This window comes from Chiloscyllium punctatum, chromosome 12 (genome assembly GCF_047496795.1).
Source record: "Chiloscyllium punctatum isolate Juve2018m chromosome 12, sChiPun1.3, whole genome shotgun sequence".
Classification (NCBI taxonomy): domain Eukaryota; kingdom Metazoa; phylum Chordata; class Chondrichthyes; order Orectolobiformes; family Hemiscylliidae; genus Chiloscyllium; species Chiloscyllium punctatum.
In genome coordinates this window covers 19,937,482-19,963,637 of record NC_092750.1, presented here as the reverse complement: position 1 = coordinate 19,963,637, position 26,156 = coordinate 19,937,482, and the positions used below count along the sequence as shown (strand labels likewise).

At 41.0% G+C, this 26,156-nt stretch overlaps 1 protein-coding gene across 6 annotated transcripts in view; it reads left to right on the top strand.

Annotated features, from left to right (window-relative positions):
• LOC140483656 (plexin-B1-like) overlaps positions 1–25,580 on the top strand; it is a 255,061-nt gene extending 229,481 nt beyond the window's left edge. For all 6 annotated transcript variants that reach the window (XM_072582003.1, XM_072582000.1, XM_072582005.1 and 3 more), the window contains 9 exons: positions 2,536–2,639; positions 4,424–4,508; positions 4,978–5,144; positions 5,374–5,534; positions 10,854–11,001; positions 12,821–12,885; positions 16,500–16,575; positions 16,784–16,858; positions 17,823–25,580. In XM_072582003.1, coding sequence (XP_072438104.1) covers positions 2,536–2,639; positions 4,424–4,508; positions 4,978–5,144; positions 5,374–5,534; positions 10,854–11,001; positions 12,821–12,885; positions 16,500–16,575; positions 16,784–16,858; positions 17,823–17,927 — 986 coding nt within the window. In that variant the 3' untranslated portion in view covers positions 17,928–25,580. The remainder of the gene's footprint in view (positions 1–2,535; positions 2,640–4,423; positions 4,509–4,977; positions 5,145–5,373; positions 5,535–10,853; positions 11,002–12,820; positions 12,886–16,499; positions 16,576–16,783; positions 16,859–17,822) is intronic.
• Positions 25,581–26,156: the final 576 nt, after the last annotated feature.

The following is a 26,156-nucleotide window of genomic DNA, read 5'->3' as shown; positions in this document are numbered from 1 at the left end:
GAGGATTCATTGAACCAACATTCCTATTCCAGCAAACACCCCAGATATTGAGTGATATACAGAGTTGAATAAAGAGAAATAGGGGAGGCTTATGACATACCAAGGATCAAAACTGCAGAAGCCCTAGAGGAGCATAGAATGTACAAGGGGAAACTTAGAAGGAAATTAGGAGAACAAAAGGGGTGCATGAAAGGATAATGGCAGGTAAAACAAAGGAAAATCATACGTTTTTTTACATGTACATTGAGGGTATAAGGTTAACTCAGAAAAGCGTAGCACCCATTAGGAACACAGTTGCAATTTGTGTGTGAAGCTGGACGATGTATTTAGGGGTCTAAATTAAAACCTTGTGATGGTGTTCACTAGTGAGAGGTTTAATGTGAGTACTGAAATCAGGGAGAAGGGCTGTGATTATAGTGAAAGAAATTAGCAGAAACACAGGAGTTTCTGAGTGTCTGGTAAGCTTAAAAGTAAATAAATAACCAGCCCCGATGAAATGTAGGAGAATCGATGCTTTGGGCAAGAGCCCTTCATCTGGAAATTGAATGGCTCTTGTGTGAAGTGTCGATTCTCCTGCTGTCTGACCTGCTGTGCTTTTCCAGCACCACACTCTTGACTCTGATCTCCAGCATCTGCAGTCCTCACTTTCTCCCAGATGAAATGTATCCCAGTCTGTTGAGCGAGGTAAGGGAGGAAATAGCAGGGGCATTGGCAATAACTTCCAATTCCTCTTGGGCTGGAGGAGAGATGCCAGAGGACTGGAGGACAGCCAGTGTGGTAAGATTATTCAAGAAGGGAGGAGGGATAAAGCAGGAAACTATAGGGCAGTCAGTCTAATCTCAGTAGTGGGGAAACCTTTGCAAGCAATTCTAAAGGGCAAACTTAATCTGCGCTGGGAGAAGCAGGGATTAATCAAGGAAAGGCAGCATGGTTTTGTTCAGGGGAGGTCATGTCTGACCAACATGACTAAATTTTTCGAGGAGATGACTGGGTGTGAGTTGAGGGCAATACATTTGATCTAGTCTGCTTGGACTTCAACAAGGCTTTTGATAAAAAGGCCCCACATGGGAAACTGATAGGGAAGATAAGAGCCCACGGGATCCAAGGAAATTTGGCTGAGTGGCAGGAAGCAGAAGGGGATCGTCAAGAGATGTCACAAAAACTTCCTGCCACTCAGCCAAATTTCCTTGGATCCCATTAGTGTTGGGGGCCATTGCTGTTTGTGCATATAAATGACTTGGACTTATGTGGGAAGGTTGATCAGGAACTTCATGGATGATATGAAATTGGTGGGGTGGTAAATAGTGAGGAGAGCACCCTTAGATTACAAAGGATCTAGATGGGGATGATCAGTGGCAAATGGAATTCAATCTGGACAAGTGTGAGATGATACACTTGGACAGCACAAACAAGGTAAGGGAAAACACAGTGAATGGGTGGCCCCCCAGATGCACCCAGCATCACAGGGACCGAGGCATACATGTCCTTTGGTCCCTTAGGTAGCAGCGCAGGTGGATAAAGTGGTTAAGAAGGCATACAGAATACATGCAGTTATTAGCCGAGATGGAGAGTTTAAGAGTAGGAGGATATGCTGAAGCTGTATAAAATGTTGGTTAGGCCACAGCTAGAGTATTAGGTGCCATTCTGGAATCCATACTGTAGCAGGGATGCGATCGCACTGGAGAGAGAGCAGAGGAGATTTACCAGGATGTTGCCTGAGCTGGAGGGAGTTTTAAGTATGAAGAGAGATTGAATAGGCAGGGGACACTGAGTGGGGACTTGTTTGATATGTATAAAATCCTGAGAGACATAAAACAGTGGGGTAGCCAGCAAGGAACGTCTTGCCATGGTGGCGGGATCAGTAACCAGGGGGCATGGACTTGAGGTAGAGGGCTGGAGGTTTAGTAGGGATGTGAAGAATTTGTTTTTCACCCAGAAGATGGTAGGAATGTGGAACTCACTGCCTGTATGGTGGTAGAGGCAAAAACTCTCATAACATTGAAGAAGTTTTTAGATGGGCACTTGTGATGCCAAAGCATACAAGGCTATGGACAAGTATGAATGGGCCAAAGGGCTTTTTTTTTTGTGCTGACCTCTGTGACCCTATGATGTAGCACTTTGTTGAAATGTCTTCTGGAAATCCCAATGACACTGTAACAACCTGTTTCCCATTATCCGTATTGCTTGCAACTTTCTCAAAAATCTTCTTCAATTGGATGGCGAAGTTAACAGCTTGTTTTTGGACTATTTAGAATTTGGAAGCTCCAGCAATTTTGAGGATTGGGTAGCACATGCTTTCTAATTGGAGCAGAGTTTGATGTAACTCTTTTGAGAATGGATGAAGCTGCCTTGTATGTGGTTATAATGGGAGTAGGAAGGTTCAACTCAACTTGCTGATGATTAGGATTGGAAAATCATACCTGCTTTGGAAACAAATATTACTCCTGATGTGTTGGGAATGTGAAAGTCATGCTAAATTGTGTTGAGCTTTTTGAAGCTTTCCTTATTTTAATTAATTATGTTGTGCAAAATTAGAATGGAGATCTGGGTTGGCTGGACATCTTATCCTTTCTGATGAAGACTTGACCTCCGTTCTCCAGGGGAACTGGAAGCGTCTGAACACCTTACAGCATTATAAGGTTAGCTTTGAGTTTCTTTGAAAAAGTATTGAAATGATTTGCTCCTCTTTACAGATGCTAATTGATCTCCTCTGGGATTGGATGCAGGAATCTAGACTAAGCACAATGTTCAGATTGAGCAGTATTAGAAGTCTCAAAGTTATAGAGTGCAGATACAACATGCCTCATGACAGACTTATTTAAATAAGAAAAACTGCAACTCCAAGGGATTTGGAGTTACTTATACACAAAACACAGAAAGCTAGCATATAGTTGCACCAGGTAATCATAGAGTCATAGAGATATACAGCGTGGAAACAGACCCTTCGGTCAGGAAGGCAAATGGAATGTTGTCCCTTATTTCAGCGAGTTTGAGTATAAGAGTAGGGAGTCTTGCTGCAACTGTACAAGGTGCTGGTCAGCACTAGAGCACTGAGCAGCTTTGGTCCCTTGTTTAAGAAAACATATCATGTCCTTGGTGGCAATTCACACAAGGTTCATGAGGATGATCCCTGGATTGTTCTATGAGGAAAGGTTGGGACTCTATTCATCAGAATTTAGAAGAATGAGAGGTCATCTCATTGAAACATATTGAATTCTTGAGAGTTGACAGGTTAGATGCTGAAAGAATTGTTTTCCTTCTTGGGAGTGTCTTGGATTAGAGGGCATGGTCTCAGAACTAAGGGATGCCGATTAAGACTGAGATGAAGAAGAATTTCTTCTCTGATTGTTGAGTCTTTGGAATTCCTTGCCACAGAGATCTGTGGGTGCAAGATCCTTGTATTATTTAAGGTGGAGGTAGATAGAGAGGGTTGGCGATAGAGGATTAATGAGTAGAGACATCAAATGCTACAGGGAAAGGACAGAGAAGTAGATAGAGTCATAGAGCCAAATGAGCTTCTCCTGTTCCTACTTTTTAATGTCGAAGTGGTTCAGAATGCAAAGGGAAATGGAACATAGAAGTAGAGAAGTTTGTTTATTTATATAGGGAGTACAGTGTACAGTTTTAGACCCATGACCTTAAGAAAAGGTTCACTCAACTGATCATTCAGGATATGGTGGTTATGAAGAAAGGCTGGCCATTACAAGAATGAGGGGTGATCTTTTTGAAACAAACAAAATCTTTATGGAGCTTACTAAGGTGGATGGTGAAAGAATATTTCTCATCAAGAAGAAACTAGAACTATGAGCACAGTTTTAGAAATATGTCAGGGAAGTCTCACATTTGAAATGTAAAGAGATTTGTTTTTCCCTGAGAGTCATTGGTTTGTGGTGTGAAACAGTCTTCCAAGAGCAGCTGTAGAGTCAGGGTCATTGAGTATTTTTAAGGCTGAGTTAAATAGATTCTTGAGTGACAGGAAGATTGGTGGAATGTGGAATTGAGACTGCATCAGATAGCAGAGCAGGCTCAAGGGGCTGAATGGCCTCCTGCTCCTAATAGGTTTGTCCTTGCATGAGAGAATAATTGGGCTCAGATGTGGAGGAGAGTCATGGCACAGCCATATGCTTGGCGATAGCAGGAGCAAAAGCCATGCTGCCTAAATCACCAGCTTGATGTGGTAAGGCACTTTGATATATATTTACAGACAGTTAAGGGTGGAGTCTTTCCCTGACACAGATGATGAACTGTGATGAGAATTGACAAATGCCCAGATCTCTGAAGTATAGAATTTTCCTTTATTATCCTTTTACAGTGGTAACAGATTGATTGTTTCTGATGTGTCCTTCAGTCTTGTGAGAATTTAACTTCCTGTCTGTACAATTAATAACAATTGTTTTGTTGTCCTGTTTTGAAACTCCTTTAGGTTACTGATGGGGCCACAGTTGCTCTTGTCCCACGCCTCAGCAAGCACATTCACCATGAGAATCATGATTTTACTGCAGGAGAGAGTGAGTGAAAAGCTGCTGCTTTGTTATCTGTTAACCATTAAACACTGGTGTTTAGATCTGGGGAGGAGCAAGATGCGTTTGAAGCAAAGTAATTGACTGTTAGAAACTCGATAATTGGAATCCTTCCGCAAGAATTGGCAAGCGAAATTGGATTTGAAGACCTTTGGTAAACCAGAATTCTTGAATACTGTGTGAGGAGCCTCACCATAGTGGCACATTTGAGATCATAAGGCAATCAAATTCAAATTACTAAGTAAGAAAGGAGCATGGTTGCCACTGCAGAGGACTGTGAAATGTAAATAATTCTGCTTAAGCATTTGCAAGTTCTGCATTCATCAAACACTTGCCAGTTTGCTTTTATTGGGCATGTCTTGTCTGAAATGTATTTAGTCTTGGTTTTTCTTTTCTATTTTGCACATGTATCTCTTCCTCCTCCTCCTCCTCCTCCCCCCTTCTCACACCATTCCAGAGACTCCAATGTTGGAAGATGCAGATGAAGGAGGGATCAAAGTCTGGCACCTGGTCAAAGCCAGTGAAGAACCTGAGCTCCCCAAACACAGAAGGGGTAGCCTGCGGGAGCGGGAGCGAGCCAAAGCCATTCCTGAAATCTACCTGACACGATTGCTTTCCATGAAGGTAGGAACCAGCTTGTGTCTAAAAACAAAAGGCAGGGAGAAGATAAAAGATGACGTTGATGTGGCCAGATCAGGTTTCTGATTGAAATACCAACATGTGGCTAGGTTATCACTGTCATTCTAATACTGGCTCACCCACTGCAGTAAAGGCAATTGTGGGAAATATATCAATCGCAGTTACCATTGTGAGAGAAACCATTTTGACCTCCTTATCTGGCTATACCTTTCAGGGCACACTGCAGAAGTTTGTAGATGACCTCTTCCAGGTGATTCTCAGCACAAGTCGGCCTGTCCCTCTTGCTGTCAAATATTTTTTCGATCTCCTGGATGAACAAGCAGTACACCATGGGATTACCGATACAGAAACTATTCACATCTGGAAAACAAACAGGTAATTGAGACAGCATAACAATTTGATTTGATGTATTCTTGTCACATATATAGCGATACAGTGAAAGTGTTTTGCATGCTGTTAAGGCATGCTAGATATGTTTGCACTTAATGTCTGTGCAGTTAATTTTACATCTGTTCTGACTTGCCTGCATACAATGTCTTGTAAATATGTAAAGTGTCCCAAGGCATTTCAGAGGCACCAGTTGGATAAAAAAATTGACACCAAGCCAAAAGCTTGATCAAAGAGGAAGGTTTGAAGCAGCATCTTAAAGGATGAAAGACAGAGAGATTTGGAGGGAGAATTTGCATGCCTTTCTTGTAGTCTTTATATGTCTATGCCTTTGATGTTTTTTCACTGGGTGAAGTCACTATTTCTGCTGATGTGTTGAATTTTTTTGAATAGGTTATTAATGAGACAGATAAACTCCGAAATGAAAGTAAAGGCTGATTTTGAAATATAGCTTGATCTCTTTGTCACATTCCTTACAACTTGAAAGCTATGATAGGGGATTGAATTGTGATATTTACAATGTATCATTGCTGCTCCTAAGGCGCATGCAGCCGTGTTTAACTCGGCCTGGTCCTTTTGAGGCCATGAAGCCACTAGAGAAACAGAGAAGCCTGTTTCAGAGATTAATTACAATTAGTGGAGGCAGCTTGAAGGTTCATTGGCACTTATACCATTTCTTTTAAAGTCAGGAGACTAAACTGTAATGGCTGACTTTCTTTCATGTGATAACTGATGATTACAATAACTGCAAGTGGCTTGTATTTTTTTTGTCGATGCTCACTGGGACATGAGGTGTGGTTACTCGCAGAAATGAAATAATCATTCACTTCAGTATGTTTCATCATAGAATCCCTACAGTGCAGATAGAGGCCATTTGGCCCATCAAGTCTGCACCAACCCTCTGCTGAGCATCCCACACCCTCCACCACATTATTGCTAACCTAGCCTGCACAACCCTGGACACTACCAGGTAATTTAGCATGGCCAGTCCCCCTAACCTGCACATCTTTGGGCTGTGGAAGAAAATCCACGGAAACACAGGGAGAATGTGCAAACTTCACACAGACAGTTGCCCAAGGGTGGAGTTGAACCCAGGTCCCTAGCACTGTGAGGCGGCAGAGCTAACCACTGAGCCACCTTGTCACTCTCTGTTTGTGTCCAGTTTCTTTTGCTTACTGTCTCTTGAGATGTCGCTGACATGGCCAGTGTGTGTTCCTCACTATAATTTACCCTCAACCTGAGTGGCCTACTGGGACATTCCAAGATGCAGTGAAAAGTCAAGCATGTTACTGTGGGTTTGGAGTCACATGTAGGCCAGACTAGGTAAGGATAGCAGATTTCCCTGCCTAAAAAACATCAATCACCCAGGTGGAGTTTTACAACAATTCATGCTTGCTGTCACTGAGGATTGTTTTCAATTCTAGCACCATCCTATGGGATTTGAACCTGTGCGTCCAGAGCATTGGCTTGGGCTTGTGGATTGCTAGGCTGGTGACATTCCCACAACATCACGATCTCCCATGTGCAACCCTTTACCACCTGCATCTTGAGTAGCTTATCATGGGGACTATTGCTTTTGCAGATTGTTTTGTACAACTGCATGGTCAAAATTCCATTTTACTGCAGTCCTGGTCAAACAGTATCCTCCGCCAGCAATGACCTTCAGATAGGGAACTTACCATGGACCTCTTGCCCAAGTAGATGGGCTAAGCAGCCAGGATTGTCTTTCTACTTTTCCACACTGTTTCTCTTTGTAACAAGCTGTAGCAACCATTATCACTTCCAGGTTCGGTCCTGATATTCCTATTTTTGTCACAATTTACAATTTGCCCACCTCTGTTCAATGTAAGCAAGCACTCCCTCAAGCTATTTAAGGCAAGTTTTACTATGTTCTATCTTCCGTTACAAATTAATAAAACATTGGAATTTCTCCCTTCATTTAATAAGTGGTTTCATAACTTGAGATTTTCATATTTCTTATAAACAATGGGCTAAATATTTGATACCGTGATCATTGATGCACTGAATCGAGTTTGCTGTTGTGTGTCTGGACCCTGATGAAGTACTGACATATTTACCGACTCTGCAGTTTCCCAGGAAGTATAAATCTCCAGCTGGGGACCCTCCACAAATATCTTATACACTGACCTCAGTATTAGAGAGTTTAGAATTATTATGCTGTTTAATCTCTGGAGTAATTCTGTGAATAACAGTATAATTCCATGTTCCAGCCCCCAGATGTGCATATATTGGGGGAGGCAACAGCTTCTGTTAATCCAGAGACCCAGGTAATATTCTGGATCCCAGGTACAAATCCCACTATGGCAAATGGCGAAATTTGAATTCAATAAAAATGTGGAATTAGGAGTCCACATGTGAAATGATGACCATGGTGACAATTGCTGATTGTTGGAAAAACCCATCTGATTCACTAATGTCCTGTAAGGAAGGAAACTACCATCCTTCTCTGGTCTGGCCTACATGTGACTCCAGACCCTCTGGACGATTAGGGATGGCCAGTAAATATAGGCCTAGCCGGTGATGTCCCCATTCCATGAATTAATTTTAAAAAACCTCCAACCCACAATGCACCCCCTCCCCCCCCCCGCCCCCCCCCCCCCCCCCGAACAATCTCCATGGCCAACTACATCCACAGCACCTGAACCATCCTAACTCCATTAAGCGTGACCTCTCATACCCATCCAACCTGACTGATCAATTGCCTCCTATTCACCCACTCACTGAATCACTCCGCAATCAGTCTCTCACTCACTCATTCATCCACTCCACTGAAAGCCTTTGAGACCCGAGCTGAGTGTGGCAAATCACATTATCAAAAGGGGATGTGCCATCTGTGTTGCTTCTTTTTGCCATCCTCTTCCTGTACTGCTTCCCATCGCTGGCACTACCTGTGGATGGCTGCCCTGAAACATCATTAACGCAACTGTGAATGGAAGTTCCAGTTGGGAAAATGGTCGGAGTGCTGGGGTTTGCAGAGTCAGCGATGATGATCCCAGTTCTCTGACTGGAAAATCGAGAGCCAAGGAGTGTGTACAATCACAAGCCGGCCCTCAGTGCACGTAAATCCACAACATGACAATGTTGCAGTATTTTAACCTTTGACTGTGCTAAATAATCTGTTGCAAATGAGATGACTGTCTCTAACCAGAGATGTTTCATTGGGATTTCTTTCTGCTCTGCACCAAATGTTAACATTTATCTTGGGCCCATAAGCCTTATCTATAACCGTATTTCACTTTGCTACATATCTATTACAGCCGGTTCTGCTATAACATGGTAGTACCGTTCCCATGCAATCCCGTGTTACATGAAAATTGCAGAATAGCAGTACCACTTAAACTAATGGGACCCAAATCGCATTATAACCAATACATCCTTTTAAAGTTCACGCTTTAGAAACAGTGTCCCTAATTTGTCATTTGCATTATAGCAAATTTGCATTAACAAAACGCACATTATAGCAGAGCAACCTGTACTCAGTTTCCCTTCACTTTTAATTCTGATAAACGAACAATATGTTTTGTATGTATCTATAGATGCACAAAAATGCCAAGTGGTTAGGTGTCCTTATTTACATGTGATGTACATGCATGCTAGGAGGGGCGATGACATAGCCGACAGATCGAGCTGCTCATTCCACTCACTAGTAATGCAGTACAAGTTGCCTAATTCCAAGGTATGTTTCTGTGCCTTGCCTGTTTCATGTGCTAAGCTTTGGGTGGAGGAAGAATAATGAGATCAACAGTAAGATCGAGAAAGTATCTCTCAGACCATTCACAATGTATTGCAACAAGCCAGCCTTCATGGTGCATTGCCCCAGCAACTGAAACATCTATGATGAAGGTGTTTCCCCACAGTTTCACCATCGTGATGCCAGGAATTGAAATCAGTTATGAGGAAAGGTTTGAGAGACTCTGATTATTTCCATTAATGTGGAGAAAGAAATGTGGAGGTATAGTAGGAAATTGTATTCGTGAGATATGTTTGGGGGAGTAAGTAGAAAGAAAGAATGTACATTTATCCAGCTCGTTATAACAGTAAGGTACCCCAAATGCTTCACAGTCACTGAATTTTTCAAATGTTATTAAGACCTTTGCAACTTTCAAATTGCACATAACCAGGTCCCCAAAGCTGCACAAGAGTGTTCGTAACAGTGTTGATTAAGGTAAAAGTTTTGGCAAAACCTGATGGTGGTTCTTTCAAGTATCATGGAGTCTGTAGTAAGGTTAATATAAAGTAATATTCTTTTGATTTGATTTGGTTTCTTGTTGTTACATGTACCTAGGTACAGTGAAAAGTTTGTTCTGTATGCAGTACAGGCAGATAATTACCATACAAAGATCATAGGCTGATAGAACAGAGTGAGGAATACAAAGTTACAAGAAACAAGATCAAAATTAGATTTGAAGTTTGGAAGGTCCATTCAGAAGTTTAATAACAGCAGGAAGAAGCTGTTCTTGAACCTGTTGGTCATTGTGTTTAAGCTTTTGTATCTTCTGCAGGACAGAAGAGGCTGGAAGAGATTATCACTGGGGTGGGTGCAGTCTTTGATAGTGGCTGCCTTTCTGAGGCAGTGGGATGTGTAGATGGGGTCATTGGATGGAAAGTTCCCTTGCATGATGGACTGGGCTGTGTTCACAACTCCCTACAGTTTCTTACAGTCCTGGGAAGAACAGTTGTCGTACCAACTCGTGATGCATCCAGATAGAATGCTTTCTATGGTACATCTATAAAAGTTGGTGAGAGACCTTATGGACATGCCGAATTTCCTTAGCTTCTCGAGGAAGGAGAGGTGTTGTTGTACCTTCTTGGACCATTGCATCCACATGAGTCATTCAGGTCAGATTTGTTGCATGGAGAATGCAATTATTTGGTGGCTGTGGGTCAAGATGGAAAATGACGAAGATTGAGCTGTGACTTTCCAAAGAAAGTCCAGTAAATGCAGTGATTATGAAATCAGGTGACATTGCAATACTTTAAGATTCTTTAGCGATACATTGTGATCATAAATCATTATTTTCATGTGTCCCAGTCAGAGACAGTTCTGGAATATTGTCTGCCAATATAGGCACCTGGCTTGAGAGGGTGAGTGATAGATCAGAGAACATTCCAAAACCGGAACATATTCTAGGATGTAAAAATCCAAGTTAAGAATCAAGGTGATGAAAACTGAGTCAAAGAACAGCAGAATTAAAATCATTAAATTCTGCAAGGAGTGGTATTTAGAGACATGAGTTATCTGAGTTATAAAATTGTGATTTTTTTCTTGTTTGTTTTTTATTCCAGTCTGCCTCTTCGTTTCTGGATAAACATTATTAAAAATCCGCACTTCACCTTTGACGTTCAGGTGTCGGATAATGTGGATGCCATGCTCTCAGTCATTGCGCAGACCTTCATGGATTCCTGCACTATAGCAGAACATAAACTAGGCCGGGTAAGCCTGCCCAACGGATATTAAAGAGGAGGAGCTGGGAAGGAAAAGACACCCATTAAAATACCCCGGCAATCACTTTGGCTAACAACAGTAAACAAAATAAAAAGACACCTTTCACAATTCCAGATTTTTCCTCGAGGCATAACTCTTTATATTTTTGACTACCCTTTCAGATACTTTATTCTCCTTAGAGGGAGATGAAGAGTTCTCATTTTCCCTGGGCTTAGTCTTGTTGCAGTGAAAGATGTTGTAACCAGGTGGCTTATTCTTCACATTCCTCATGGAGACTATTAGTTGACAACAAGGTATCTGAGGGGATTTGAGAACCAGAGGACGTTTCTACATCCAATTAAAGAGTGACCACATGAGAGAGATGTCCTCATTTCTGTTTGAGCCCTATGTTTGAGACAATTTTTCAGAACTAATGCTTAAATGATTGCATGTCCTTTCAAGTTCAGTGGTTAGCACTGCTCTCTCACAGGTCCCAGGTTTGATTCCAGCCTCAGGCAACTGTCTGTGTGGAGTTTGCGCATTCTCCGCGTGTCTGCATGGGTTTCCTCCGGGTGCTTCAGTTTCCTCCCACAGTCCAAAGATGTGCAGGTCAGGTGAATTGGCCATGCTAAATTGCCCATAGTGTTAGGTGCACTAGTCAAAAGGAAATGGGTCTGTGTGGGTTACTGTTCAGAGGGTAGGTTGGACCGAAGGGCCTGATTCCACACTGTAGGGAATCTAATCTAAGTGAGTTTCTCTACCAGCTTCCTAGTAGTTTGCAGTAGAGGTTCTTGCATTGGCTTGATGTTGTTGCATTCTGGGCTGACACAGTGGCTCAGTGGTTAGCACTGCTCCCTCACAGTGCCAGGGACCCGGGTTCGATTCCAGCCTCGGGCGACTGTCTGTGTGGAGTTTGCACATTCTCCCCGTGTCTGCCTGGATGCTCTGGTTTCCTCTCACAATCCAAAGATGCGCAGTTAGGTGGATTGGCCATGCTACATTGTCCATTGTGTGCAAGCTTAGGTGGGTTAGCTATGAGAAATTCAGGGCAACAAGGATTGGGCCTGAAAGAGATGCTCCTCGGAGAGTCGGTGCGGACTCGATGGACCGAATGTCTCGTTTCCACACTATAGGAACTCTATATTCTTGTTTTGACTCAACTCATGTAATGCATATAGCGCATATAATGGGCTAGGCGGAAGTGAGGACTGCAGATGCTGGAGGTCAGAGTCTAGAATGTGGTGCTAGAAAAGCACAGCAGGCCAGGCAGAATCTGAGGAGCAGGAGAATCGACATTTCAGGCAAAAGCCTGATTCCTGATCAAGGAACTTTTGCTCCTCGGATACTGCCTGACCTGCTGTGCTTTTCCAGCACCACACTCTCCACACATAATGGGCTTTCAAAGCATATGCTGAGATTTGACCAGAACAGAAGTTGTTGGTATGATTAGATTAGATTAGATTAGATTACTTAGTGTGGAAACAGGCCCTTCGGCCCAACAAGTCCACACCGCCCCGCCGAAGCGCAACCCACCCATACCCCTACATCTACCCCCTACCTAACACTATGGGCAATTTAGCATGGCCAATTCACCTGACCTGCACATCTTTGGACTGTGGGAGGAAACCGGAGCACCCGGAGGAAACCCACGCAGACACGGGGAGAACGTGCAAACTCCACACAGTCAGTCACCTGAGGTGGGAACTGAACCCGGGTCTCTGGCGCTGTGAGGCAGCAGTGCTAACCACTGTGCCACCGTGCTGCCCACATGGTGCTTCCTGTACCTTCAGGTATAAATGATGTGACTCTGCTAATTTCTCAATTCTAGGATTCTCCAATTAACAAACTGCTGTATGCCAGGGACATCCCTCGATACAAACAGATGGTGGAGAGGTAAGGATCGTGACGCATCCGTTTTACCCTCATTGCCCCAGGGATGGGGGTCACTACATAAATGACAAAAAAAAGCCAATTTTTTGGACTAGGATGTTTTGGCAGACATTTTGCTGGTTGAACATTCAGCTTTTGAAGGCATTTCTTTGACACAATTTCCTTTGACGTTACCCCCTCTCAATACTTTGGGAATAAAGGTAGCTGAAGAACTTTCAGTAAACAAAAACTAGGCTTCCAAGAACTGGGAGCCCCCTTTATAGAAACAAGGCCTATTTCAGTCACAGTTGAGGAGAATTTCTTTTTTCACAGAAGAACAAGAGTCCACGGATCCCTCTTGCTCAAGAACATTAGAAGCAGAGCCTTTGAATATTTTTAAGGAAGATATTCTTGAGAAGCAACGGGGGTGAAAAATGATTGGGGGTAAATTGTGGTGTAACCGGCTCAGCTGGGTCTTATTGAATGATAGCATAGTTTTGAAGGGCTGAGTGGTCTTCTCTTGCTCCTAATTCTGAGGGTTGTTTGCAAGTCTCACCAGTTTGGACTGTAATTAGGGAATCAACAGCTTAATAGGAAAGAAATTTCACTCAAAATTTGTATAGAGTATTCAGAGGGGGCTATTGCACCACAACAGTAAACAACTGTCTAGTTGGCTAAATGCAAAGCAAGTGCCATGGAAAAGCTGATGGCTTGTATTCTTTCAGAGCAATGGGACCCCTGACAGGAAAGAACATTGAACAAAATCAAGAAATAATTTGATGATACCCCCTGAACTAGTCCCTAAAACCGATCGTGGACACTTGGCTGATGGGATGGAGGGTTGGCTGAGTGGCAGAAAGCACAGTGTGTTTTTTGTGTCTGGTGGGGTTCCACAGGGATCAGTTTGGGGACCCTTGTTATTTGTGGGTATATTTAAATAATTTAAACTTCAATGTAGGCGGGTTGGCACTACATTGGATGATATGAAAATTGGTGGGGTGATAAATAGTGAGACAGATACACTTAGATTACAGGAGGGTATTGTTGAAGAAAGTGAGGATTGCAGATGCTGGAGATCAGAATCTAAAAGTGTGGTGCTGGAAAAGCACAGCCAGTCAGGTAGCATCTGAGGAGCAGGAGAGTTGGTGTTTCAAGCATAAGCTCTTCCTGATGAAGAGCTTATGTTCGAAATGTCGATTCTCCTGCTCCTCGGATGCTGCCTGACCGCAGGATGTAGATGGACTGACCAGTGCCAGATGGAATTCAATCCTGATGAATGTGGGCTGATGCACTTGGGCAGGGCAAGTAATGCAATAGAATACATAGTAAATGGTCAGATCCTGGGAAGCATCAAGAATCAAAGAGAACTTGATGTGCATGTCCACTGGCCGTTTAAGGTAGTGTTGTTAAGGAGGAGTGTGAAAACTTGTCTTTATTAACCATGACAGAGTGTAAGAGTAGGCAGGTTATGCTGAAACTGTATAAAATGTTGATTAGGCCACAGCTAGAATATTGTGTGCTGTTTAGGATTCCATATTATAGGAAGGATATGAATGCACTGTGGAGAGTGCGGAGGAGATTTACCAGGATGTTGCCAGGGCTGAAGAGTTTGTTATAAAGAGAGTCTAGATAGATTGGGATTGTTTTCCTTGAAGCAGAGGGTATTGAGGGGGGAACGTGATTGCGATGTATGAAATTATGAGAGGCAGAAGTAGGTACATGGGAAGGAACTTTTCTCCTTGGTGGAGGGATCAAGAGCCACAGGGCATAGATTTAATGTAAGGGGCAGGAGGTTTAGATGGATGTGAGGAAAACCATTTTCACCTGGAGGTTGGTGGGAATCTGGAACTTACTGCCCATAGGATTTCTGCCTCTACACCCTTCAGAACATTTCAGAAGTTTTTAAAAGGTGAACTTGTGATGCCAAGGCATACAAGGCCCTGGGCCAAGGGCTGGAAAATGGGATCAGGTTGTTAAGCACTTGTTTTTGACTGGCACAGCCAAAGGGGCTTTCTCTGTGCCGCAGATCTCTCTGATTTGATTGCTTGAAAACATTTTCACTGGATTGAAGGACTTGGAATCGTAACTTTTGTAATTAAAAAAAAATACACTGAAGACTGCTGGAAATCTGAAATTAGAACAGCAAACACTGGCCATACTCAGCACATCCTGACAGCAGCCTAGGAGAGAGAAGCAGTTACGGCCTGAACTTTGATAAAAGATCACAGACCTAAAGCTTTGACACTTTTTTTCTCTGCCTCATAGATGAAGCTAGAACCTGCTGAGTATCTCCAATGTTTTGAGTTTTATCGTATAACTACCAAGGAGTATGCAAATGCCAACATTAGGTTAATGTAATAAGTAAATGCTCTCCTTATACAATGTACAACCGGCTTGGATGTCATTCATCTTGACTTTATTAAAATATAACTGTTTGCTAAATAAAATACCTGCTTTCCTAATTGTTTTCAAATGGTAAGCTTTATAAGGCATAGTCTAGTATCCTGACAAACCTTTTAGGTTTAGACAATGCTGTCTGAACTCAGATTTCTCATTCAGAAACATTATTCACAAAATTCCGGAGATATATTGAAGGGCTATGGGTCACCTTGGGACAAGTGTTACACAGGGCAGGATGATGTTCTACTTATCTGCCCTTGCTTTCCAACGTGACAAAATCCTAATAGCAATGAGAATGCATACGGATTGCAGCTGCACCCTCTCCCTCACCCCCATCCCAGAGCAACCTGGGAATTGTCAGGAAAACATTGCCTGCCGTTTCCACCTCCTTTGTCCTCTGTGTAAGTGGCATCTGGAGAAATGCCAGTTTGAAATGCTGGCTGCAGTAGAACCCATGCTGTTTATTTCATAACGATGATAAATCCCTTCACAAGGAATTTAGGAAAGTCAGCTGGTAACTTGTGCACCATTCATTTGGAAACTTATCATTGAGCTACATGACAAGAAAGAATTGCAAGAACTGATACTTGCCATGACAGCATCGGCTACCCAAGGAAATGAGACCTAGAATTTTTGTAAACTTTAAATGGCATTGTCTGGGATAACTTTCAATGCAGAACTCTCAATCCTTCAGGGCGTTGCAGACTAATTATTTATCCAGCCTGGATTCTATTCTTAAAATACAAACTTTCACTTTCTGCCACCCCGAATAATGACCCTTTATTCCCAATCTCTGCTGTCTTTCTTGAAACCAGCTAGAAATCCATTCTGCCCTTTGTTGCATGACTTCACACACTCTTTGGCCTTATTCATTAGCATGAGGTGCTGTTCATGCAGTATTATTGTTAACTATAGCTTGCAAGAGCTCAGTAGTTACCTTTTTGCATCAAGTATGTGGAAGAGATAGAGGTTTTCTGGAAATTGTGGGCAAAAACATAAATCTGAAATGAAGATACAAATGCTGGAAACCTGCAGCAGGCAAGATGATAAGTATTTGCAAAAAAGGATGAAAAAACATTTTGGGTATAGAGTTTTGAAAAATATCCCGTTGGAGTCCATCTGCATGAAACATGAAGCTGCTTTCGTTCAGAAACTTATGTACTCACTGTTGATTTTTACAACTTCGGTATTTGGCATGTTATCAGCTACAATTGACTGGACTCTGCTGTTTCTGACAGGTACTATGCAGACATTCGACAGACAATCTCAGCTAGTGACCAGGAAATGAACTCTGCTTTAGCTGAGCTGTCCAGGGTAAGTGTTTGGAAGTAGAATGGGATGGTTAATGAACCTGGACATTTGGAAAGAGCTGCAATAAGCATTCATCAGTTCACCCAGGTTTAAAAACTGACTGATGTGCAGCATCTTTACACACTGATTCGGGAAGTAGCTGATTTTTATTTTCGAGAGACTGGAGCCCCGGATGTCCTCCTTTTACAGCCAGTTTTCTTCTGTCTTACAGAATTACTCCAGCGACATGAACTCCCTTGTGGCTCTTCATGAACTCTATAAATACATCAACAAGTACTATGACCAGGTACGGAGACCAGGCATGTAGGTACAGGCAAGGGACTGTGCCAAGACTCGGATCAGGGATGTTTGCTTTCAACATTTTCCGAGCATTGAATTTAAGTCACTTTCCTTTGTGAATACATCTAGGGGTTTACAATTCTATTTAAGCAGCACAACCCCCAGCCAGTCTTCCCTGAATTGTGTCTTTCAGTAAATCGGGTCATATCCCATGTCTGAATTGATCAAACTGAGACACAGTGTCTTTGCAAATACATGGAATCCACAATGAAAATTATCTAGTTGGCCAGAGGGCTGAATGAGAGAATCTGTTCATTAATTTTTTGATACACAATCAATTGGCTTGGAAAAGTGCTGAGGATGGTTAAGATGTAAAAGAGGCTCATGACGTCTGTAATGCTGTTTGATTGACATGCCATATTCTAGAAAGGAAAATAATAGAGTCGTGGCAGCTTGAGGTGGTGTTAAAGTGGACAGTCTGAGAGAGTCTGTGGATGAAAAGCGAGAACTGATTGGACATGGTTAGTAAGTTTCTTAATCTGAGCTTGTTGAGCTACATGGGCTGTAGATTACTGGCTTCTGCAGATTGTGTGTGCAAACTTGGTTTAGTCTGCCAGACTAAATCTGGATGTGTCCAGTCAGGGCAGGTCCATATTTGTCAGCTTGGAAAAACTGCCCAGGTGGAGTCTGAATGATATGTGTTTACTGTCTGAGCAACGATCAGCAAAGGCTCAATATCTATTGCAAAGTTTGATGCATTTGAATTCCAAAACATGGTGTGCAGATGAACTGTGGTTACCAGGGGCTTGACAGAATAACTGTCCATATGCATTAAGTTGATTTCCCAATGTGTGTATCTATACTGGGAAGGGAAAAGGGACTGAATTTCCTGCATAATCCTAACAACATTGGGCTACCTAAGTTTCTACCTGACATCTGAATATCTGTTTTCACTTCTTGTCTATCTTTAGATCATTACAGCACTAGAAGAGGATCCAACAGCACAGAAGATGCAGCTTGGTTATCGGTTACAGCAGATTGCTGCATCTGTGGAAAACAAGGTCACAGACTTGTGACAGGAGGAACTTCTGAGAATGATCTGAAGGAAGAGTTGAGGCATCTTTGCATTGATGCAAACAGAGGAGCAATGAGACACTATGATCAGTGAACAGAGCTTGTTGAATGCAGGAGTGCCTTACGGAAATATGCTTCCTCTATAACTTCAGCTATGGGAACGAAGGAAAGCAAACTCCTGTGATGCATCAGATTTTGCAAAACAATGAAAAGAGCCTCTTTACCCACTTCTAGGCCATTTCCACTTGCTTCAAGCTCTCTTTTGGGAGTGTTCATATTGTAGACTATTAAACAACTTAGAAAACATCACAGAACATGAAAAATTTAAAGAGTCAGCATATCAATGGACAAATGATGTTAATATTTTTTCCACAAGAGAGATTTAATTTTTTTTAAACTAATCCTATAAGAGAGGTTTTACTGTCCTACGTTGGAAGCTGCAAAGTGAGATTGGGAAATGGCACAGATATTGAGACGTTGAAGAGTCTATACACTAAATGGATTGAATTAATTAGGTGCTTGGTTTCAATAAATGTAGGATGGACAACAGCAAGCACTATACACAGGAAATTGACTGTTAAAGGTCCAGTCAAGCACTCTGTTCCTGAACAGAAGACCAAGTTCAAACAGGTCCTGTTATTGGTAGGTTTCGAGAGTATGCAGAAGTAAGATTGTCATCTGACACTCGGTGAGTTTGAAAAGCCCTGGGAGGGAATTAAGCCATTTGGAGGTGAATGTTTGGAACTATGTCACCGCCTCAAAGCACGTTAACATCATTGCATAACTGGTTTAAATGTTCATGTCTGTCCGATATACCAGTATCTTTCAACAGACTATTCCACTTCCTTAAATTCTGGCAGTGACCTGCCCATATATTGCTCAATACCGTCTAGTCCTTAGAATACCTTGTGGTGGTGTTCTCTTGATAGGAAAGGAGATTCTTATTTTATTTGATATCTCATTTTACATCACTGCTAATTGTCCACTCCAGAGTATTAAATGTTTGGCCATTGTTTTGTGTCCAGCCGTTGATGAAAAGCTGCAAAAACCCTCTGTGGATAGAGCCAAGTGGTTCCAACAAGTCAGGCCACTCAGCTAAGACTGGTACAAATCAATCCCAGTAGCAAATAGCCTGGGATTATTGAGCAGCCTCATTTCTTTTTGGTTAAAAGTTATTTCCAAAGGACCAATTAATATCAGAAACATTTCTTCAAACTTCTTGACCTGCGAAGGTAGATGGAAGAACAATCGTTCTTAAATTGTCAGTTTATTCATAGAATCCCATTATACTGCTGTTACCCTTTTGATTATGTGCAACTCTTTAATGTCCATTCTGACCCATTGTAGAGGCCCAGGAGCCTGTTTTATTTTTGTTGAAGGAGGGAGTAACTTTAATATCCACCATATGAAGTGACTGATGTCACTTGAACCATGTGACCATCAGAAGTAAGGTCCTGCAGATCCTGGACCACTTGGAATGACTTTTAAAAATATTTTAATTTAAAAGAAGTTGTGATACCTTTTGAGGTTCAAACATCCAACAGACAGAATTGAGTGATGGATAGGAAATATGAAGGATCTACTGGTCTTACTGATGGGTGGCATATGTTTAGTTTGTGGGGCTTGGGATGAAATGCCGTTTTAAATATTGACTTACCCCATAACAATAGGAACCAGTTTCGAAGTAAGCTTCATTATCATTTTAATTTATTATAAAGTCTGAAATAGTAAGCTCGCACATCTGGTATTGTAACAGCAGTGTTATCCCCCTCGAGGGAAATAAAACCTTCTAGAGTGAGGTCCACTACGTGAAGATGATGGTCTCAAAGCAGAGTATCAGATGTTTTCGAACATCATTCCCTTGAAAAGAAGGATCATGATTGTTCTTCCATATTGGGGTGTGTGCAGTAACATCCTTTTACGGTACAGCCTGAGACAGGATTTCAATTTTGATCTTGGAATTCAGAATTGTATTTAATTCTAATCTTTTTATATCATCTCAATTCACATACATATAGATGATGTTCAGTGCAAATGTCTGATCCACAATAAAACTTTATACAGATTTTTGTCACGACTGCTTAGAAACGTCTCTTATGTCATTGGACCCATGTCATTTAAGATGCAGCTGCACACCTCAATATGTCTGCAGTGGTGTTTGTTTGCCTGAAAGATATGTCTTCAATGGGAAATCTAGCTGATAATTACAGATTTCTCTGCTGGATTATTTTTTATCAGATAAATGCAGAGGCAGCAAGTTCACTTTGTTAAAACATTTTAAAAAGCGTGAATAGGTCCACTCTTAGAATACCCGGAATAATACATTCCATCCCACGTGTTTGGAATGTAAAAGTAAAGGGCTTTGATGTCAGCCCAAACAACATTTTGTGATTATTACAGAGCAATATGATAATGCACAAGCTGATTACTATTAGTCACTTTTCCCCAGAAAGTCTTACTTGAACATGAAGCAATGATGACACCAGAGGTGTTTTAAGTGAAATTTCAGCAATCTAATGATTGTATTTGTGACTAAACCACTGAAAGATTTTTTTAAAAAGAAAAGCTCACTTTCAAAACATTTATATAAGCCCTTTTTGTTTTTAAACAATAATGTATTTATTTAATTAGCAGGCAAAGCCTGATTAAATGAGGACACTGATAGTTTTTGTTCTTTTGTTCTGTGAAGTTCTTGATTTCTTTCTGATCATGAACCAGCACTTAGGTGTCTTCCATAGCCCAAGTTATTCACATGTTCAGGGATCCATGACACCAACAATTTGGACTTGAACACAGCAACAAATATTGTGGATCTCCATACATTAACTCAGTCAACAACGTGGGAAATGTTCCCAGAGAGCTAAAATATTCTTTGAAGTTATAACTCAACACTTTATGTGAAAGTGATTTATACCATTTACCTACGTGGTGGAGAATGCAAATTCCCATGCAACTTTAAAAATTTCAAACAAAATTACAAGTTTTGTTTTTTTAAATATTTGGACCCATCAGGAGATCCAATTTTCACATTTCTGCTGCCAAGTTGATCAATTACTGGGTTTATTTTTCAATTTCGAATCAAGAGATTGACATATCTCTCAACTTTATGTAGAGATTAGAGGAGCTCATCTTTGTAGTGCACTCTCTTTAAGAGCATTGATGTCACCGTGCAGATCAGAAATATCAGTACAAACATTAGGATATCTTAACACCATAAAGGTGGATACCACATGCATTGATTGGGCCTTAAGCAAACCTATGTCTCCATCAGCACTTTGCCTGCTGTATATCTCTCTTGATTATAGTGGTGAGAAGAATCATCTTATTATGATGAGGTTTGGGGTTGGTTGGAGCAAGAGGAAGGTTATGACTCGCTTGGAAACCAGTAGGAGAACGATTGAAATCAATAAACATGTATAAAAATAAAGTCCATTGGTGATCTAAATTTCCTAGTCAAAAACATTGTTGTGATTATCTTAATTTATTCATGGAGGTTCTTAATGTGTGAGCATGCTAGAGTTGTGTTGCCTCAACATTTTTACTCATCAAAGGGCTTGTCTTTGCTAAATGTATGGAAATCTGGCATGTTCAATAGAGTCATGCTGACAATGGACTGTTGTAATTTAGATGACCAGATCTTTATGTACACCAGTCATTATCAGCGTATTCATTGTAGCAATGCAGCTAAAAATGTATGTCAATGGGAGAAAAGATTACTTTCAAACAAACTTTGGAAAAAACCGTATTGCCCTAACTTTTTTTTCACCAGAGAGCCATAATGACTGATTTATGCAATTTTATTTCATTGCTGTTTAAACACATAATTCTCATCTTTCTTAGCACTTCATTCTTGAGACAAGGCTTGTTGATAGGAACTCCATTATCTACTCTAGAGATAGGTCAAGGAAATGGAAAAACAGCCTTACTGGATTTCCACTTTACCTTTTTCTCCTTTTCTGCTTCAGCTAGAGTATTGCATTCACTTCTGGGATCCACACTTTAGACAGGGTGTGAAGGTGTTAGGCTGCAGGAAAACTTCACCAGAATGGTTCCAGGGATGAGGAATTTCAGTTGAAGATAAAATAAGTTAGAATCGTTTTCCTTTGTGTTGTTGGGGGAACAGGGAGAGAAAAGAAAGTTGAGAGGAGATTTGATAGAGGTATTCAAAATCATGAGTCTGGACAGAGTGGGAGAAACTGTTCCCATTCAAGGGGATCAAGAATGAAAGGGCAAAGGATTAAAGTAATTAGAGGCAAAAGCAATGAGACAAAATCTATTTTCGTGCAGAGAGGCTTAAGGTCTTGGGTTTAATAGAGGCAGGTTCAATTGAAGCATTCAGAAGAAAATTGCACTATCTGAAAAGGAAGAATGTGCAGGATTACAGGTTTCTGGAAGGCAGAGGAAAGGGACTAGGTGAATTCATCCTCAACTAATTCTCATTCAGAGTGCCAGTGCAGGGGTGATGGGGTGAATGGCCTCCTTCTGCGTTGTAACAGTTCTGTGATTCTCCTTTATTCTGTTCCCTGGTTGACCAGAAACATGTAAGCAAACTCATTCCACTGTTTCATGTTATAACGTTTTAAAGCAGAAATACCTTGCATCATTTTTCTTTCATCGATGTGGCAAGATGATTGTGTTTTATATGCTACCATACATCTGGTAACTCAGAGGCGATTTAATTATCTGCACTGCTGTCTTGTTTACAAAAGAAAATGTTAGTTAACTGCTGTTCTATAATAACTGTTGGCATTTTTGTTAAAGTTAAATAGCTGAACAAATGCTTCCCAAACATTTTCCTCACTGTGACCCCATTTTCAGGTTTAAAAGTTGTTCTGACCCTATGATTAGAACTAAATGTGTGGTTTGGGGGTGGGGGGGGGGGGGGTGTTGGAAGACTTGTGGCAGTAGGAACTGGCAGTTCAACTATTACTGCCTCAGTGCTTGTAACCCAATTTCCTCTTTGAGGACCCCTTGTCTAAATTATTGGTCGTCTTATTAGAATTTGTAAACGTTGTATTTTTTCAACTCCATTTTAAAGCTTTTTTATTAGATTGGATTCCCTGCAGTATGGAAACAGGCCGATCGGCCCAACAAGTCCACACTGACCCTCCGAAGAGTAACCTACCCAGACCCATTCCCCTACCCTATATCTGCCCCTGACTAATACACCTAACTCTATGGGCAATTTAGCATGGCCAAGTCACCTGATCTACACATCTTTGGACTGTGGGAGGAAACCGGAGCACCTGGAGGAAACGCACCCAGATATGCCTGAGGCAGGAATCGAACCTGGATCCCTGGTGCTGTGAGGCAGCAGTGCTAACTGCTGAGCCCCACCATGCCACCCCTAATGTTTTTAATTTCTATGGCTCTGCTTTTTGAACAGACCTCAGATTAAGAAACAATAGGATGACATGTACAGATTAAGCTCAAATTCTTTATAAATTTGCAATAACTGAATACTATGATTGAGATGGAAAAATCTAGAATTTCAATTAACATCCAATGCTCCCCTCTTTAAAATTGATCTCCGTTTTCTTCCTTCTCTATGTGCCCAAACTGTTTGCATTACTTCATAATGTTTGATATGACCAAGGACATTTTATTCACTGAGGGGGGAGGGTGGGGTGGGTGCAGTTTTCAGGGTTACCTTTTCTGGTGATATGTATGCATAAATTTAACAATGAAATCTTATGGGAAAACAAAGCCTGTCTATGGAGCAAATGCATACTTTGTAGTGCTCCCTCAGCTAATCTAAACCATTACAAATCTCTGAGCCATTCAGTTTTGTTCTGTGCATGATTTGATCGTGATAAATGGTTCCAACTAAGTTACCAGTGGCAGGAACTGTTAGAAGTTCTTAGGAAGAACTGTGAGTAAACTTGGGTCGGCAGTTTCTGCCTTGGTGTTTTGTAACACCTTAACAGGATGGTAAGAACAAGAAATTTTCCTTCTCTTTAATTTGAGTGAAAGCAGATCTAAACTTTGAATTTCAGTGTAGAAGTTCAAATATTTTCTGCATGGTTCCCCATATTTTGAGGATAACCAGTTGCAAAGAGCTTGTGAATAAAATTAAAATGTTATTCACCAAAATCTTAGTATTAAAACAAATTGTTTGAACTTGGAGCAAATATACTCAATGACATGTGGGATCAGTTGGCTGCGGAGGCAAGCGCTGAGGAAGCAGATATGGCTGTTCATTCCTGATGAAGGCCTTTTTCCCCAAAACATCGATTTTTCCTGCTCCTCGGATGCTGCCTGACCTGCTGTGCTTTTCCAACACCACTCCAATCTTGACTCTGATCTCCAGCATCTGCAGTCCTCACTTTTGCATACTCCATTATATAGTGACTTTAATTGGTTTGGAACTTATAATACTTTCTAACCCTGTTGGCTCAATGATTTTGATCAGTAAACTTTTCTCCGGCATTCCTTTCGATTGAATTGCTGTACTGTAACAGATGGGATACTGTTCTAAACACCAATGCAGGATAACCATTTTTATGGAATATCCCTGAATACCACATTTATATTGGCACTTTTTTTTAAAGAGAATGAAGACATGTCTAGTTGTATTCTCAAGCTATTCAGTGAACCTAAATGTTTCTTCTATACCTATTTGTACTCTCTGCAATATGCCAGTGGATGGCATGAAACCTCCTGAATCCCTCTCATGAGTAAGTTTATTAATGGATGACTGACTTTTCAGGGTAGTATTTCTGAAGAGGCCAAATAACCAAACAATACATGAAATATATGCCAAGAAAGTATTTGCATTTGTGTAGTGTTTTTCATGTCAAAAGACCATCCCAACCAATCAAGAGTCAATGAAGTACCTTTGACATGCTGTGACTGTTGTAGTGTTGTCTAACATATGTTTTGTGACCAGTATTCATCAGTTTGGAACGTAGTAAACTGAATGGTTGTTACATTTTGATGCTTGGGAAATGGGGTGGAATATGGGGTCTTCACATCAGGGTTGGTAGGAGTCTTTTTTAAAACAAAACTTTTCCGTAAAACAGCATGGTGGAAAGGAGCGCCTTGTTCAGGCTATGGAAGATCAACAGTAGGATCTGTATCTGTAATCATTGTATGCAGGAGTTAAGGCTCGTTGGTCAGAGTTCTGGTAGACTTGGAGTAAGATCTGTTCCCTGATTATAGTATGGGATTTGGAACCTGCAGATTACAACCAGGTACCTTAGTAAGATCTGTGTTTATGAACATCACGTGGACATTAGATCCTTTGGGACAGAGTAGTGTGATCTCATTTTGATCATTCTTCCCACCCTGAAAATAAATCTCTGCACATTTTGTTTGACTTCCTCACTAGTGCAGTATCTGCACTAATATTTTTCTGGTATTTGCATCTGTCTATTACCACTTGATCTCTACTGGAAATCTTGGTTCGCACTGACATGCAGTTGTATATAGTAACAATTATGTATTTATATACTGAAGGAAATTAAAATGAAATGTTTTACCATCTAGTGTAAAATAATGTGTAGAGCTGGCTCTGCAGTGAGCACAGAAAGACTGTTAATTTTTAGTAAATCACCAATGTAATTTCTGTAAATAACCAGATTGACTAGCTTCTTACCTTAATCTGTTTATTAAAGAAAGCATACAAATTGCAGGTAATAAAATATTTTAAACTGCACATGTGTCAGATTTTCATTTTCTCCATTTTTGTGAGCATTATTTAATTCCACCCCACAGTCAGCAACATTCCCAGATAAAGCTCCTCACATCTTACAGCAAATGATTTTCTAAAATGTATATTTTGTACATAATGAGAATGGGCTGTTTCAAATATGGGTAATGTTTTAAGGCCGGTGACTGCTTTGAGCAGAACTCACCAGCATGTTCTGTCTTCCATATTAAAACTAGAACACGAGTTTAGCAAGTTGGGTATCTATTTTTTTCCTGGTATGGTCTAAACACACAGTTCTAAAATTATTTGCAGTATTGTTATCTGTGGTTAACATTATGACTCATTGAGAGTAATAGGAAGAGACAAATAGGTCTGACCACGTAAGGGACTGAAAAGAGAAGTGCAAGTTTATTCTGCAAACATAATACTGCAGATGCTCAAAATTTTCAAAAGAAAACAGTGCTAGAAATACTCAGTACTTCAGGCAGTCTTTGTGGACAGAAGCAGAGTTAAAGATTCAAGTCAAATATAACATGGCAAATGGAAATCCTGTTGAAAAGATCAGCAGAACTAATTTTTC